The sequence below is a fragment of the Parasteatoda tepidariorum genome, chromosome 6, assembly GCF_982258835.1.
Source record: "Parasteatoda tepidariorum strain Cologne lab strain chromosome 6, Ptep-v5.0, whole genome shotgun sequence".
NCBI lineage: Eukaryota > Metazoa > Arthropoda > Arachnida > Araneae > Theridiidae > Parasteatoda > Parasteatoda tepidariorum.
The window spans coordinates 12,108,495-12,125,403 of NC_141760.1; the positions used below are offsets into that span (position 1 = coordinate 12,108,495).

Genomic DNA, 16,909 nt, shown 5'->3' on the forward strand with positions numbered 1-16,909 from the left:
AAGTCGCATCAAAATTAAAAAAAAAAAACAGGGTTCGGGATTTTTTTGATTTAAATAAAAAAAATTTATCTAAATACACTGTAAGAACTTTGATTTATTACTAAAAACACTTTATTATAAATGTTTAATCAAAATTAAATTAATATTATAACTATATTATAAGAATATTTTAGAAGCTCTAACTACTTAATTTTTTTTTCCATTATAATACATAGCTTTGAATGTAAAGCAGCCATTTTGAAACAAATGCATGATTGAAATTTAAAGAGTCCAAAGTGGTAATTTTTGTTTAAAACAAGTTAATTTAAGCAAGAAGACCAGAAGTATTAAGTGATTTTAAATTTTCTGAACATGATCTAGTACCAGAGATGCAATGTGCTAATTTAGTACCTGTCAATAGCACAGCCACTGCAATCGACTCATGAAAATGTTATAAACTTAAAATTCAAACAGTGCAGCATTTGTAATAATTGACGATTCATAAACGTTTTGATTTTTTTCCAGAGTTGAAATTCATAAACAACTTTACTATTTCGTTCAATAGTGAAGAGATGAACAGAGTTAAGTAATGATTCTTAACAGTTTTACTTATGGACAAAGGACTGTGTGTTGTGACACATAATTTCTTGTACTCAATCATTAACAAACAGAAAGATGATAAAAATTAAAAATCTATTCTTTTTTAAAAAATTAAGTCCATACATTAAAAAGGGTACAAAGTTTATACATCATTTTTAAAATGGTAACACAAGACAAATATCTAGTTCCAAAACTATGACGTTTATAAATGGATAGCACCAGACAGATATAGAATATATTTAAAAAAGAAAACAGTCTTATGACTATAAAAATTAAAGCAACAGAGGGTTGACATTTAAGATTTAAACTAAAAAGCTATTTTAACAGGTTAATCATTTAACAGCTTTGTTACAAATTTTAAAAAATACATACATAGTTTTTGATAATATTTGCAGAATTAAATTTAGACTTTATACAAAGAAGATTATCCAAGGAATTCTTTAAATAAAAAAAAACTCAACCATGGCCATATGCAGCTCATTACTTACAGGACATATTTTCCATCACTAAAATAAAGTTGAAGGATATAAATGAATAGGAACATTGCAAATTGATTTATTGCTAACACATTAACTGCAACCAACATTTTAACAAGCAAAGAGTATGACTCGCCATAGACAAGTTAATGATGAGTGTAATAATAATTAAGAAACAAACTTTGTCAGTGACTTCAAGTTATTTTCAACAAGTTAAAATAGTTTGGTAAACTTAACTCTGCCTTTAAATTAATCATTTCAAAATAATTAGCAATCTCACACTTATTAATTTTTATAAATGGACTAAGATGGCAACTCCTTTTGAAAAAATAAAAATACTTAAAATGTTTATGTTTTTTAAAAATAAAATAACTTCACATTTCATCACAAGTAAAACAATTGGCACATTTGACTGTGCGTTTTAACTAACATAGCTGCCAACATGGATTAGGAAAAAATCTAGTAGATTTTACGAAATAACATAAATTTTGTGATAATTGTTGCATAATGTACTAAATATTTTACACATCGGGAATTGAAGGAATTTTTATAGTCATCAAAATAGAGAAACTGTAATATTTTCCAGTTAATTTTGAATACTAATAGGAATTTAATTCATCAAAGATAGTAAAAAGACTTTTTTAATTAATTTAAAAAGGGAGTTCCGAACAAAAATAAACTGAACATTTTAGAACAAAAAAGTTTTGAACTGATTTCTATAAATGAGGTTCGATTCTTTATGTATCAGTAATACTTATTTAAATAATCTAGCAAGCAAGCAATAATCTGCACAAAAATTCTATTTCAATAGGGATTTTTTTTTTAGGAAACTTACTCCATTTTAGGGAATTTTCTAAAATGTACAAAAACCAGGAGAATTAAAATTAAACCAGTAGTCCAGGAGAAACTGGCAAAATCCAGTAGAGTTGGGAGCTATGAACTAAGTATTTTAATTTTCAATTGAATAAGATAAAATTTTAAGAATCTGATATAAATAACATTTAATTTCAGAAAAGGCAGAAAATAATACAAAATCTTCCTGAAATACGTGCCATTATAAAATAAAAATATAGAAAAGGTAACATAAAAGCAAAATTGAGTAAATTAAAAATATAAAATGGACCATAAGTTTAAGACTTCTCATCGATGTTTTGAAGAATAACAAACTTCAGCTGGAATGTTGCAAGTAGAAAATGTCCCAAAAAAAAAATTTATTGCACTATTATTCTTTGGACAAATCAACATCATCGACCTCATCCAGCCAAGGATGCAGTGTTTTCCAAGTGTCATTCCACAATCTTGTTTGCAGTAGTGGATCTCTAGAATATTGACTAGGCTTCATTTCTCTGCAATCTTCGATGTATTTACCACCTTCTGCTTCTAAAGCTGCAGACAAGGCGGCATAGACTGTCACTTCAGCACCTTTGATAGGCTTCTATAATTAGAACAGCAAAATGAGAATAGTAATTTTTTGAGAACAAAAAGTAATGCAAATTTTAAAAAATATCAGAGTGCTACGAGAAAAAAGTGAAATGAAGATTCAAGAAATGAGGGATAAGTCTGTTAAAAAATGGAGAAAAAAAACTGGAAATTTATCTTTAAATTTTATAAGTGAGAAACATTTTTAAATAAAGGAAAAAAATATTAAAAATTTCAGCAAGGAAAAAAGTGAATGTAGATGAATATTTTCAATGTTTTAATAATAAAATATTGATGCTGGATTCTGTTAAATTATTTGAATACAAATCTTAAAGAGTGAATAAGAATCACAAGTGTAAAAATTGTAAATTGCATGAATTACAGATTGGATGATTAATTTTAAATCGTACGAATGTAAATTTCAATCACATTGATTTTTTTTTCTTCTTAAAGTTTAAAAAAGCAGGAAAAATTCATCCATGGCAATATAAGTATACTCATTCCAGGGGTGGCCAATTTTTTTAGGCAGAGTGCAACTAACTGAATTGAAAAAATTATGCACATAATTTCCTATGATTCCAGCTTACTAATATACAAGGTGTTCCATAAAGATTTCCCTTAATATATATTTTTAGAGTCCTAATTAAAAATAAAAACAGTAATGCATACACATTGGGGGTCGCAAGCTAATATTTAACCAAGGAAAGAACAAAAATGCTGTCAAAATTTTACAAATTACAGAAGAAATATTCAGATACTAAAGTAACAATTTGAAGTGCAAGTTTATTTGTTTAAAAAGAATTTTTGAAATACAAACAAAATGAAAATAAGTTAAAGCAGAATTACCTGGAATAAAAATGGTCCTACAAATTTAGGCCACCAAACATGCTTGTACAAGTCGGTGTAAACTATCCCAGGGTGAATGCAGTTAACCAGCACTGGAATTCGACTATTCTTAAGGTAACCATTCAGTGCTAAAGTAAACAACATCAGACACACCTTTGATTGCATGTAGGCATGGTGGGGGCAATATGAAGATCTATAAATTTGGAAAAAAAAAAAAAAAGACTTACTTGATTCTCAAATTGTAACTTACCTTAAACAATAAACTTTATTTTAAAGTGAAAATAAAGTTCATTAAATTAAATATTTATATAAATTTTTTTTTAAATATTATAAACTTTTTAACAGCATAAATTTAAATAACTGTTGGAATTTAAAAATATTATAAATTTGGTTTCCTTATTTATAATTTGTTCAAGAAATATTATGTATTTCATATGACAAAAGAGCAATATTCTGGATGGACAGACAAAGGTGACAAAGTCAATAAATTTCAATAATGAAATAATGGGCCTGTTACCTTCTTGGAAAGGAAAAAAGAAACTAAACCAATAAGGAAAGTGGGGGTGTGCTGCCAAAATATATGTATGTTTACTGGGGCTTTTTTAACCAAAGTAGGTAATTTGCAATAAAATACTTGAGTACATTATCTTATTTTTGCCTTTTATTTAGCTTCATCCCTTTAAGCAGCAAAAATGCATAGGCATATGTAATTTTTGTCATCTTACGTCACTTGTCAATACTGACAAGCCTATTTTAACCTACTCACAGTTCTGCACGTAAAAAGTCGCATTTTAACCTGCAATCTTCTTTGCATAGCAAAACCCGTTTTGTCTGTGTAATTAGATAGGGTAACAGTGTATTGAGAGAAATGTTCCCTCAATTTTGCCCATTTGCTAAACTGCCAGTGGGTTAAGGCATTTTACTTTTACCCCATGCCAGTGTGCTCCAATTTCTAAGTAAAATATACTGCAATTATAATTGTGACAAAGTGCATAAAACCCTGAAAACTTAATGCGCAAAAAAAATTGAGATATCAATTTATACTCCAAACATGTTTCATATTTAACACACTTTTTTGAACTAACATTTATAATTAAATTACCTACTAATGAAGAATATCACATCTTTAGAGTAACTTATTTGAGAAAAAACTTACTTCTTACTAGAATCGCTATATTGGATTTTTAAATCGCACAAATACAAATCAGGATCAACAATGTAGGATTTTAAAATCACGTGAATATGTATCGCGATATTGGATTATAAAAACGAAACGCTAAAATGTAAATGGCAATGTTAAATTTTAAATAGCCAAAATACGAATCACAATACATAATTTTTTAGATTGAGTGAATTATTGGATTTTAAAAACGCGAAAGTACAAATTGCAATGTAAAATTTTAAATCGCCTAAATACGAATCACAATGCATAATTTTTAAATCGAGTGAATATGAAGCGAAATGCTTAGTTTTTAAATCACATACTAAAACCGATTTTTTTATATATAACATTCGTGCGAATACGTATCGCAATACTGGATTTTAAAAACGCGTGAATACAAATTGAGATATTAGCAGCTTTTGGCACAGTGGCAAACATTCAAAATACCGAAATTTTGATTCGGGGAAATTCCCGAAACCAATGGTCATGAGGTACGCGTAATTCTGGGGGAAAATCACATGCCTGTTTTGAATTTTTAGACCTAAAACGCAATCACCTGGTGTGGAGAAAAAGCAACATTTTCCGAAACTATGGTAAGGGAGAGGGTAAAATTGTAGTGAGAGTGCCTTGAGACACCTATTCTATTTACAAAAAGTATAGTGTAAGTCTTACACAAATGAAAGTTAATTTATTATTCATAAAACACTTGGCTTTTTTATACTTAAGTATATTAAAATGATGAAAGATTTTTAATCAAAAGTGTAAAGCATCACCAAAGCAAAAAAATTTAGAAGAAGGGAGTTTTAAATTCAAAAACTAATAAAATTTGGATTGGCAGATTCTTTAAGCTGAGGTAAAGGAAGTTTTGTAAGTAAAGCATTGAAAGTTATATATGTATAATAAAGTTTACTAAGGTATATTATGGTAATTATGATATGTTATGCTTATTTAACTTACATACTGTTTATATCAGAGAAATCAATTTCTGATATGTAATGAAGGCAAGAGGAAACATTAATAACTCTAGTTTTACAAATTGGGCTGGCAGATTCTTTAAGTCGAGGAAGAAGAAGCTTCGTAAGCAAAGCATGAGAATAATAGTTTATGGCTAAATGAGATTCAAAACCTTCATCTGTAATTTTACGAGGTGCAAACATAATACCAGCTGCAAGAAAAATTTTAAAAACAATATTAAGTTTCTGGTAAAAGAGTATGAAATAAATAATGAATATTATGACAAAAAATAATAAAATATAAACTGATTAAATATTAATTTTTAATCAAAAAATAAATTTAAAAATTAAACATTAAAACTTTTTATTTTTGGACTGTGATTTTTAATTTTCGTAGCAAGATCATTTTGAAGATAACCATATTTTATTATAGAAAAAAAAATACAGCAAATAGAAATTAACATAACTCATATTATTATGAGATTTAGACAATAAAAATTAAAATCCTATATAATTGTAATCCCACAAGTAATTTTTGCCACAAGAAAATTTATATGACAACAAACTTTAAAATCAAAAAATGGGATGAAAAACTAGCCACCAAAAGACATAGCCGAACAAGATAATTTTATAGGATTATGAGATAAAGACAGTAAAAATAATAATCTGAAATAAGCATTTAATATCAATAATTTTTGCAAAAGGTAAATTTTTATGACAGTAAACAAAATGATAGTGATAAAAGTAAAATTACAATGTTAGTTACCCCAAACTAATGAAAGAAGTAGCTAATCAAGATACGTATTTCGTTTCATTTTTGTGAGAAGAAAATCAAAATATTTCATAGCAAAATTATTTGTTGAAACAAAATTACTAAAATGTGAATTACCACTAGCTCTCAAAAGAGGTAGCCAAACAATATGATCTCAAAACATTACACGATATAAGCAATAAAAATAAATTTAAATCTTACATTTTTTTAATTTCTAGAATAGGACACTTTTAAATTTAGGCAGGAAAAATTCTTAAAAATAACTAAATAAAATTATACAAGCTGTGATGTATCATAAACCACTAAAAGAGGTAGTCAAACAGGATGACCTTACAACATTTTGTAATTTAAACAAAAAACAGCAATTTCTTGCAGAAGTATTTGGACATTCCACGGATAGTCCCAAGAAAAATAAAAATTTAATGATTGATTTTTAAAAAAAAAAGAATATACAAAATAATATAGCACATAACTAAGTAATTATTAAAAAATTAAGAAAATTTTGGAAATTTAATTATATAAAATAAACCTTTTATAATATTTTAAACAAAATTGAAAGTGCACCCTCTAAATTCTCTTAAGTAAAAAATGGTACAAAACCCTGAAGGTTACAATTACCGTTATTAATCAGAATATGGAGAGGCAATCCAGACAATAAATATTTGTCAGCAAAAGCTTTCACAGAACTCATTGATGAGAGATCAACATACCAAATTTCAACTGGAAAAAAAAAGTTTGTTATAATGCAAAACTAACCTTTATAATTTCATGGGTTCCACTCTAAAAACAATTTTGAGAAAACTATTCTTTTGACCAATTAACAACGTCCAGGGTTGTTTACCAGAATTATAACAAATTTATAGTTCATGGCCTCCAAAATATACCTCGGCAAAATAATGACTCACATATTAAATCAATGATTTAATTATTTTTTCTAAAAAAAATTTTTCCCCTATTTCATTAATTAATTTTTTATATTAATTGATTAAATTTAGCCTACTCTTAGCTTATTTTTTTCCCAAGACTTTTCAGTCTTGGAAAATATATTTAAGTCTTTTTTTTACCACTTTTCAGTCCTCAGGACTGAAAAGTGGTACCCATGTAATTTCTATAAGTTCACATTATTTTTTCAGGAGGTATTTTTTACATGTAACAATGTAAAAAATTTCTAAAATATTGTATTTTTATAAACAAATACTGAGAAAAAAAAAGCTTAAGAAATTCACTTACTAAGTAAACTGTCTCAATCCAATTATTTTCGGCCAATTTATTAAACCTGATTGGACTATAAGAAAATACCAAGTTCCAGATATTTTTAGCTATTTATTTGAAAGTTTTGAAATTTTTTTAAAAACTTTTAAATAGCTATAACTTGAGAACTAATTGACCAGGAGAGCCAGGATACATATATATAGATATAATGAATTTAATAAATTAACAGCTATTCTTATTTAGATTTTGAGTCCCAAGTATGTAGTTCTCGCTGTTAAACAGTGGAATACATGACAGATTCCTATTCATCTTTGAATCTAAACAATGTAAATCAAGGCGAAATTGAGTGAAACTTTTTACTTTTACTGCATCGTAATTCTCAAAACCAACTGTGGTCTGTGGAGATCGAGATTCAGACAAAAAGAAAAAGTTTATCGGCATTAAGCAGACAAATGTATACAAAATTAAAATGAACACCATCTCGCGGTATTAAAAAGAAAAAGACTTTCCTGGGATTGACAACATAAATCATTTTTTGTTTATTTATATTTACGCCTGGCAAGTCTTGAAAATGGGCACCCATTTTTGAAGTGCTTGAAACATGTTGACTGTTCTTTCATATTTGTATATTTTTGAAGTGAATGAAATTTTCAATCAGGTAATATCTTACCGCTTCTGTTTCTTGACAATATTTATTAAATGATTTACCTTTGCTTTTAGGAAAAAGACTTCTCAATATTTGTAAGCAACATTCACTGTCAGCAGCTGATGTATTTGAAGCTAAAATAGACAGACAAAAATAATGATAAAACTGAAATATTGACTAAATTGTTAAAATAAATAAAAATCAAGGAAATAGTATAAGAATGTGTAATGAAGTACTATTACATTATTAAATAATATTTACATAAAATCAAGATCCTTTAACATTTATGTAACATTAATCTACATCTTATCATTAAATAAGTTCGAAATTAATCCTGAATTAGTTTGAAACATACAATTCATATAAAATATACAAAAACTTTAAAAATCAATATACTGACCAATAATGACATTCATGCCAAATCCAAGTAATTTTTTAACAGTTTCATAGCCTATTCCATTTGTTCCACCAGTTACAACAGCAGTACGACCCTCGCATCTCATAAACACTAAAATAAATAAAATACATTTTTATAACAAATAAAATACATTTCCTAAAGTTAATTTTTTTTAAGATCACGAAATTTAGTAACTCGGAAAGAAAGAAAAACTTATATTTCTTGCTGCAACATTTGTTAAATGATGATTTTATAATCAATATCATCCAAATAGATTTTTCCTTAATCCTTTTATATAAATCAGTTTCGGTTTACAAAAGGATATTTTTCATCAAATATTTAGTATTTTTTCCCTTAACTGATTAGAAAAAAGTTGTTATTTCATTTAAATTATTTAACCCTAGATTGATAAATATGCATGAAGGATACACTATTCATAAATTTCCTCTAATCATCTACAAAGGTACTTGGACGTTTATCTTTCTATCTCTCTCACTTTTATAGCTTATTAAGTGTTAATGAATTTTGTAAAGGAAAGTGAGATGAATGATTAGGGATGAAAAAAATCCAATAATATAATGATTGGATTATTGATTCCAAAAACATTTTCAGTAAGATCAACATTTAATAAAAATTAGTTCTAAATACATGAAATCCTAATTGAACTTTATCTATGTCCTGCAATTTAAAACACTGATCTTTAAAAATTAAATAGCTTTACTACATTTAATAAAGCAATAAAGAAATTGCTTGTAAAGCGCCCATTGGAATGTGGAACCTTTTTTCCAACGTTTAAATTTAATCCATTTAATTGAATCTCTTTGAACTTTTCATAACAGTGCAACAAATTTAAATTTTTAGGTTTGCCCCTAGAATTAAATACAGTAGCAAAAAAAATATTTTAAGCACTATATACAATAACAAAATGTAAAATAATTTTCAAAGAATTTACATGATCAGGATAAAATAACTAGTTTCAGACAAAGAACTCTTTTCTTGTTTATATTAGCCACCATAACAAGATCAAGAGATTTTTCGGTTCGATTTTAGAGGGGAGGGAGTGAAGCCTGAAATTGCGAATTTCGTGCAAAATGCAGCAGAGTTGCACATGAGAGTGCAACAATCTCATCGAACCTAGCTCAGTATAGACACATGCGGACCCGCAAGTATTTCGTCAAACATGTAAAATGATTGGAGCTTCCATGCGCTACGGACTGACGGTACATGGAAATGCATTGCGTTTGAATGAATTGTGAAAACCACACTTTTGCATAATAGGTGGCGAAAATCGACATTGTAAAGAAAAAATATTGATTTCGAAAAGGAAAAATTAAGCACTTTTTAAAAACATCAGATACAAAAAAGTACCTTTAAGGGCTTTTGAAAAACAAAAATAAGCACCTTTAAGCACTTTTTAAAAATGCTATGCACCATGAAATAGATTTGAGTTTTCTCTAACATTTAAAACAAAATAATATTCTAAGTTTCCAAGAAAGCCAAGTCCAAGAAATTAAAATTAAGGGATATGATTCATTAAAAAACTGAATCGGCACAGCAAGTATTATAAAGTGCTTTGACATTTTTTTTCCAACACTATCACAGTAATTATGGTGGAAAAAAATACTGAGACACGACAAAATTCCTGTATTCAATTAAGAAAGATTTCTATATCATGATCCGAGCAAAAATAATCGCCTAGTCTCAGCTACTTCCGGACAGTGGTCCCGCGAAAAATAATTACAGAAAGAGCCAACTCGTAGCCACACATGGGATAAACCTCATCTTGTATTTATTTATTTTTTTGCATACATATTTTGTTAGTTGCAAGTTTAAACTACTTTTGGAAACTATAGTTGACATGACAGATCCCTTAATCATAATTTCGTGATCTGCCATGCCAACTACAATCACCAAGGCCTCAAGTCGGGGGAAATTCTCCTATCCTGGTCTGTCGCTCCAACCACAAATTTCTAAGTGCCAAATAAATTGAAAATTTTTCTCATAAAAATATGTTTGCCCAGGGGGGGGGGGGGCTTCGAGTTATACCTTTCGAGCTTGTCCCTTTATGTGATGTTTTTTTAGTTTCTCTCAGGCCGCTGCCAGGAAGTTGCCAAGACTTGGCGATTTTTCGGCCATAGGTACTGAAATCTTCCTTAATAAACTTATTTTTAAAGTAATTACTGAGGTATAATGAATGAAAGGTCAAAACAAACAAAAATCAGGAAGAGTAAAATTATATAAAACTAATAAAATTTAACTATATTACATTATTTGTTAATCCTATTAATAGGGGAGAGGGTTTAATTTGAAGATATATTTACCTTTTCCAGTCAATCCAGATTTAAACCAAAACTTTCCAAGAAGTTCCAAGAACAAGCAATACATTGAAAATAAATAAAGATAAAATATTTCCCCGATTGAACATCTACTACGCATCATGAAAAAATTATTCCTCCCACAAAATTTTCCATACAAAAACACTACAAGCTTAAAATGTTATATGACGTGACAACAAAAATTTAAAATTGGATTGTTTACATGGCAAACCGCTGTCATTGATGTTTTGATTAATCATAAACTTCGACTGTCGCTTCAACTTTTGTTTGTTTTTGTCTCTTGTGATACAATATACATCAATCATCAATGTGGATCAAATATCTGCTATGAAAGCTACAAGCAGGTGTATATCAAGTATTTAGCTTTTGGAATTGTTCATACTTACCGTACAGCCATTTCTTTGTTTACAAATTTATAAAGTTTTTGACGTGTAAGAAAAGCGATAATATTCTTGTTATAAAAACTTTAATTGAATTTTCTGTTTATATGATTATAATCTTTTGTTATAAAACTTGTTTTTTACATTGAAAGGTGAGTCTCTTTATTTGTTCCTTTGCTTTTGTGTTTGAAAGAAAAATAATGTAAAAATGGTAAGAGCATGAAGGAAGTATGTTTGAGTCGATTTACCTTTAAATCCTTTACTTCATATGTATCCATAATAGTAACTTGACAGCTTTGAAAATTGTCTCGAAAATATAAGCAGTTTGCAATAGTTATTGATTAATTACGTGATGATTCTATCAGATGATTGTGTTTTGTTATAGGTGCGAGATATTTCAGTGTTGGTACCTGTTTATGCTTCCCCCTCAAATCCGTTTTTCGTTTCGAGATTAGGTTATAATAAGGAATATCGTTCATAAAATATCGGATTTAAAATCTACAGAGAAAATCAGCAGCAATAACTGCTAAAAATTCGATAGTATTACTGCCTTAAAAAGTATGTGCTCAAATGCACGATTCGAATTTTTCATATTGTTTGAAATATATCGAGATATTTAAAAACCACGTGAAAATCAATATCAATAACTGCCGAAACTTCAATGGAAACATTACATCGATTTACGATACTATCTGGGTAAATTGAGATCGTCAAAAAATTATTATCTGAATGTATGATTGAAATATTACCTAGAATCTTTGAGACAAATTTATGAGAAAACTAAGAAAAGTTCCTTTTAAACAAAAAATCTTTCTTCAAGATCTCTAACATTCTGCGACAATGTCGCTGTGCCGTTGCGATTCTGCCCCGGGGACGATTTCTTATACACACAAGTTTAAAATCCAACATCGCCTTTTATATTCACGCGGTTATAATATCAAACATCGATTTTGGTAGTTTTACGTGATTTGAAATCTACACATTGCGATTCTTATTTGCACATTCTAAAAACTATGCATCCTGATTTGTGTTTTAGCGATTCTAGTAAGAAGTAATTTTTTTTCTTGAAAGTGTGATATTCTTCACTAGTAGGTAATTTAGCTGTAAAATTTAATTAGTTGAATTAGTTAGTAGTAATTAGTTGAAAAAGTCATGTTACAATGAAACATGAATAGTATATAAATTGATATCTTGATATTGATTTTTCACACATAAAATTTTCTGGGCTTTTCACTTCGTGTCACAATTAACTCTAAAATATGCAGTAATGACTTCTTATTAAAAATATTGAAATTTGAAAACCTATGTTAGAAGTTGAATTCCATGCCAACTGAAACCAGTAGTAGAATTAACAGAGGGGAAATCACACAGGTATTTTATCATAAAAAATTTATTAAATATGTGTGAAAACAAAAAAATGTGCAATAATATGCTACTTTTTAGTGCAATGTTTAATTAAATGGCAGGATATTTCCCCTGTAACTATATGTCAAATTTGTTAAATGTCCCCTTTGTTACATTGCATTTTTTGAAGTTAATAAAAATGTGTAAGCATTTTAAAAAGTCTTATATATAATCATTTATTTTACCTTGAAATGTGATAATTAAAAAAAAATTAGAAATAATGTTTAGGATGTTCCAAATCTCAGAATATAGCGGAAATCACAGCCCCTGTCAGAAATGTGGGATTAAACATTGCACCTTAAAGTAGCATATTATTGCTAAGTTTTTGGTTTTCACATATACATGGACGTATATTCACATATACGTTCACATATTTAATACATTTTTTAGGATAAAATACCTGTGTGATTTCCCCTCTGTTACGCTTGGAATTCTACAGAATGTTCTTTAAAATGATAGCTATCTACCAAAAAAAGTGCATTTATGATTGGTGGGTAAAGCAGTAAATTATTGCCAAAAGAATGATTGGAGATATACATCCTGCAAAATAAAATTGTAAATCAATAAATTGAAATAAAATTGTAAAATAATAATTACAATAATAGTGTTGCAAATCGAGGACCCACCACATGTGACAGCAAAAATCAAGATTTGTTTGTCAGAATAATATTGTACCATTAGGATTCAAAAACCATATGTGAATGTCGAAATTTAAAATCCTAATGAATTTACGTTGGAATCAATGCAAATAAAGTTTTTTTTTAATGTATTGTGATACATAATTTGGTTCAAAGTGGATGTGGGGCTAAGTTTTTTGTGTACAGTAGCGCAGGTGGGGTATTGTGCCACGCAAGTCCTGTCTAGAATCAATCTTGATTTTGTATGTTATTGGTCAAATTTTTTTCCAACTTTACTATTTCTAAAAAAGTAGCAAATGCGTATTGCTCACTGCTGAATTGTAATGATAGTTAAACAAAGTTTCTGGTTAATAAAATTATTTGCAAAAATTTTGTTTCCTTTTTATAAAATAAAAATTTTGAGTGAATTATATAGTGTTTCCTTTCACTGAGAAATTTTGAGTAATTATAATTTTCAAAATTCAAATATTTTGTCATTATTTTTTAATTATTGATTTTTTTTAGATGGCGCACCGTGACAATTTAAAAACTTCTTTGAATGGAAGAACGTCAGAATCTGAAGAAGGAGAAATAGATGATGATTCACCTAAGTATGAGCCTAATCAGACTGACGATGATAGGTATAATATTCAGTCCAATATTAAAATTTTTGTTTATTTCATCAACAAAAAAAAAATTTTAAGGTTTTTTTTTTTTTTTTCGTTTTAGAACTATTGTAAGTTTATTTCCTGTATTTAGGGCTCCTAGCTGTTTTTTCTCTTTTGTGAATTTATGAATAGGACCGACTTGGGAACTAAACGCTAATGCTTACACTTTTGGCTAACCTCACAACTGGTACATCTGCTCCTGCACCCAAAAGCCCAAGGTCAAGAAAACTGGGATGGGCTCAGTAAACCTTAGTCCTCTATGAACTGTTGCGCCATTGAGTTTAGTATTTTCTGTACTAATAACAACAAGGAGGAAGTGAGTGAGAGATATTTGGTCATCAGTAGGAGTCAAACTGAGGACCTATTGCGACCTTTGGGGATGCGATTACTAAGCTGTAAAAGGATGTACACCCCTAACTAGAGTGAGTTAGGGAGCTTTATATAGTAGTCCCACATACTCTCCCTTAAGGGGATGAGAATGTCTGACTCGTTAGTAGGAAGTGTTTCTTGAGATTGAGAGACCATGTAGAAGTGACTAAATTCATCATTCCAATGTAGTTAGGCCATGCAATTTGGTTGTCGAATCAAGATAAAGCTTGGGATAGAGCAAAGTTGTATAATGCTGTTGTATAATATTTGTGTGTTTGTTTGACCTTGAAGAGGGTCGAACTAAAAACCTTTAGCTCCATAACCAGATGCTCTAATCACCATGGGAATGGATGTACACTCAGTAGCGTAGTTTTGGGAAGTGTTGTACAGTAGTATTGTACAGTAAAGAGGATGTGGATATAAAAAGGCTTTCTTTATTCACTTTTTGTAATTTAAACAGTTAGAATACATATGTATGTGGGTGTGCTACCGTTTAAGTGTGAAATCTGTTATTTCATAGAATAACTAGAGATGTATAAAAGTATATAAAATTATTGAATTCTACGATTTAACTAGGTATTCTGTAGAATAATAATTGCTTGATCATTATCCTATGAAATACGGCTCTCGAAAGTTCTTTTAACCAGTTTTAGCTGCTTTTAGTCAGTTTTGAACCGCTTATAGCTGCTTTGCAGTGACACGTGTGTTTATACTTCATTCTGTTGCTTTTAGATGTGGTTATTAATCTGAGCAATAAATTATATCATCTGATTTTCCTTATTATTTATCAATTAATTTGTAAAATAACTTTGAAATTGTTTATTTTTCACTTTAATCCTCTGTTACTAGTAATTTCATAGAATAACTGGGTAAAATAGGAAATTTTTCATCTGTTACATACTTTAACTGACTTGCATAGTTATTTCATGAAATACCTAGTTATTCTGTGAAGTAACTGATTTAAACACTTTAACAGTAACATATATATCAAAAGGGAATAACCTCCCTCAAACATACATTAAAACTATGCCACTGTTATACATTAAAACTACGCCACTTGCTATGCTCTTATAAGGTTTGAAACATCTACTAGTGGCATATAAAATTTCATATATTTAATTTTAGTCATTAAATAAATGTTATGCTCTATGTAAATGTTTATTAATCTATATTTCCTAGTAATATTTTTCATATGTTTAATAATGCATGTTTATCTATTCTATTACATAGTTTTTATTAAATAATTTTCATTACTAGCTCTAGTGTAAATTCTGAAGATGAAGAAGATGAAGTACTGGATATAAAACCTCCTCCAGCTATACGGAAATCTGAAATTTCTAAAAAAAATGATAAAAAGAAAAGTAGACACAGGAAACATGACTGTAAGACTAATGTTTAACAATGATAAATCCTTAGAATCCTTATTTAATTTTTTTTTTAAAATTAACAAAATTCTCTTTTAAAATATTTATTTTCCTCGCATAGATAAATATTTTGTATTTCCAATGTTTCCTTAATTCTGTATTTTTATTATAGTAATGTTTATCACTTGGTGTTAAAATAAGTTTTTGAAAGTATCAAACATACATTGTATTAAACAATATGCAATACTTTTTTTTTTCTTTTATTATCTTTAATCCCCACCCAATCTTTCAAATCCAAGTAGAAAAAATGAAAGGTACGCTTTTAAAAAACGAAATATTAAATCTTAAAACCATTTTTTTTTAACAGTTTATAATTGGAACTTAATATTGTTTGGCTAAGCATTGAATTTTGTGTTGTTTATTTCATTATACATGGTATAAAAATAAAATTACTATCTAAAATTTCTTAATACAGTAATATTAAAAGGCAAAACAGATTGTAAAAAAAAATAAACCAGCTTAAAAAAATTTAAAGCAATATTTTAATAGAATATTTGCAATAGTGATCAAAATTAAACCTGTGAACACAAATAATTCTCTCTTGTTTTCTCTAGTGTGCAATTATCTACCATACATTAAATTGTTTTTGTTTTTTTTTTAATATGCAGTGAACTAAGAATAAAATTAGTATACATAATTTATCTAAATAGGCAATAATTAAGTTCTTCCTTAATTATTAACTTGTACTTATTTTATTTAAAAAATAAGAATGCATAATCCCCTATAAAAATTACTTATTGTTCTTGGGGTTATTGGTTAAATGATTTTAAAATTTTGTATAAAAAAAGAGTATTTTTTTCTCATTAATATAATGAATTTTTATTTTGTTCATCATTGAATTTTATTTGTTTAAATTTAAACTATTCTATATTACTCATCTAAACAATTGTATTTGTAATTTTAGTTTCTTCCATGTTGCCTATTTTCTTTTCTTTTTCGTTTCCTGGAACAAATAGGTTTCTTATAGAAAAAATCTTGACTCTTTAAATTTAAATAAGTGTTTCGAATATTTCGATTGCTCTTAAATTACTTACTACTAATTGTGTAAAAGTTAAAAATCTGTAGTAGAATTCTATGTATCTTAACTTCAGTTATTAAGACTTAAAAATAGGGGGGAAATTAGTAGCATATACATATACAGACTTAAGAGTAGGAAAAAAATAACTAGCTGTCAAACATCAAGACAAAAGCATTACATTTGTGTGCTACTTTTGCATTACATTTGTGTGCTACTTTTAAGTGTACAAAA

General features: G+C 28.1%; 2 protein-coding genes across 3 annotated transcripts in view; one reads left to right on the top strand and one right to left on the bottom strand.

Moving 5' to 3' along the window:
* Positions 1 to 652: 652 nt before the first annotated feature.
* Positions 653 to 11,078, bottom strand: LOC107442692 (polyprenol dehydrogenase). 2 transcript variants are annotated; one of them, XM_016056319.5, is made up of 7 exons: positions 10,784 to 11,078; positions 8,466 to 8,573; positions 8,128 to 8,199; positions 6,826 to 6,927; positions 5,440 to 5,647; positions 3,321 to 3,513; positions 653 to 2,490 (listed from the first exon to the last, which is right to left on the bottom strand). In XM_016056319.5, exons 1-7 carry the CDS (start codon positions 10,899 to 10,901, stop codon positions 2,278 to 2,280), a joined length of 1,014 nt encoding a protein of 337 aa, XP_015911805.2. In that variant the 5' UTR covers positions 10,902 to 11,078; the 3' UTR covers positions 653 to 2,277. The 2 variants fall into 2 exon arrangements, with proteins under 2 accessions (XP_015911805.2, XP_015911806.2); XM_016056320.5 differs by lacking the exon at positions 6,826 to 6,927 and having other exon boundaries at positions 10,784 to 11,030.
* A 94-nt stretch (positions 11,079 to 11,172) lies between these two features.
* The window catches only part of LOC107442691 (uncharacterized), a 29,412-nt gene continuing 23,675 nt past the window's right edge, over positions 11,173 to 16,909 (top strand). The window contains exons 1-3 of the mRNA XM_021147368.4: positions 11,173 to 11,330; positions 13,725 to 13,840; positions 15,494 to 15,618. Of these exons, the coding sequence (XP_021003027.3) occupies positions 13,725 to 13,840; positions 15,494 to 15,618 (241 nt within the window). The 5' untranslated portion in view covers positions 11,173 to 11,330. The remainder of the gene's footprint in view (positions 11,331 to 13,724; positions 13,841 to 15,493; positions 15,619 to 16,909) is intronic.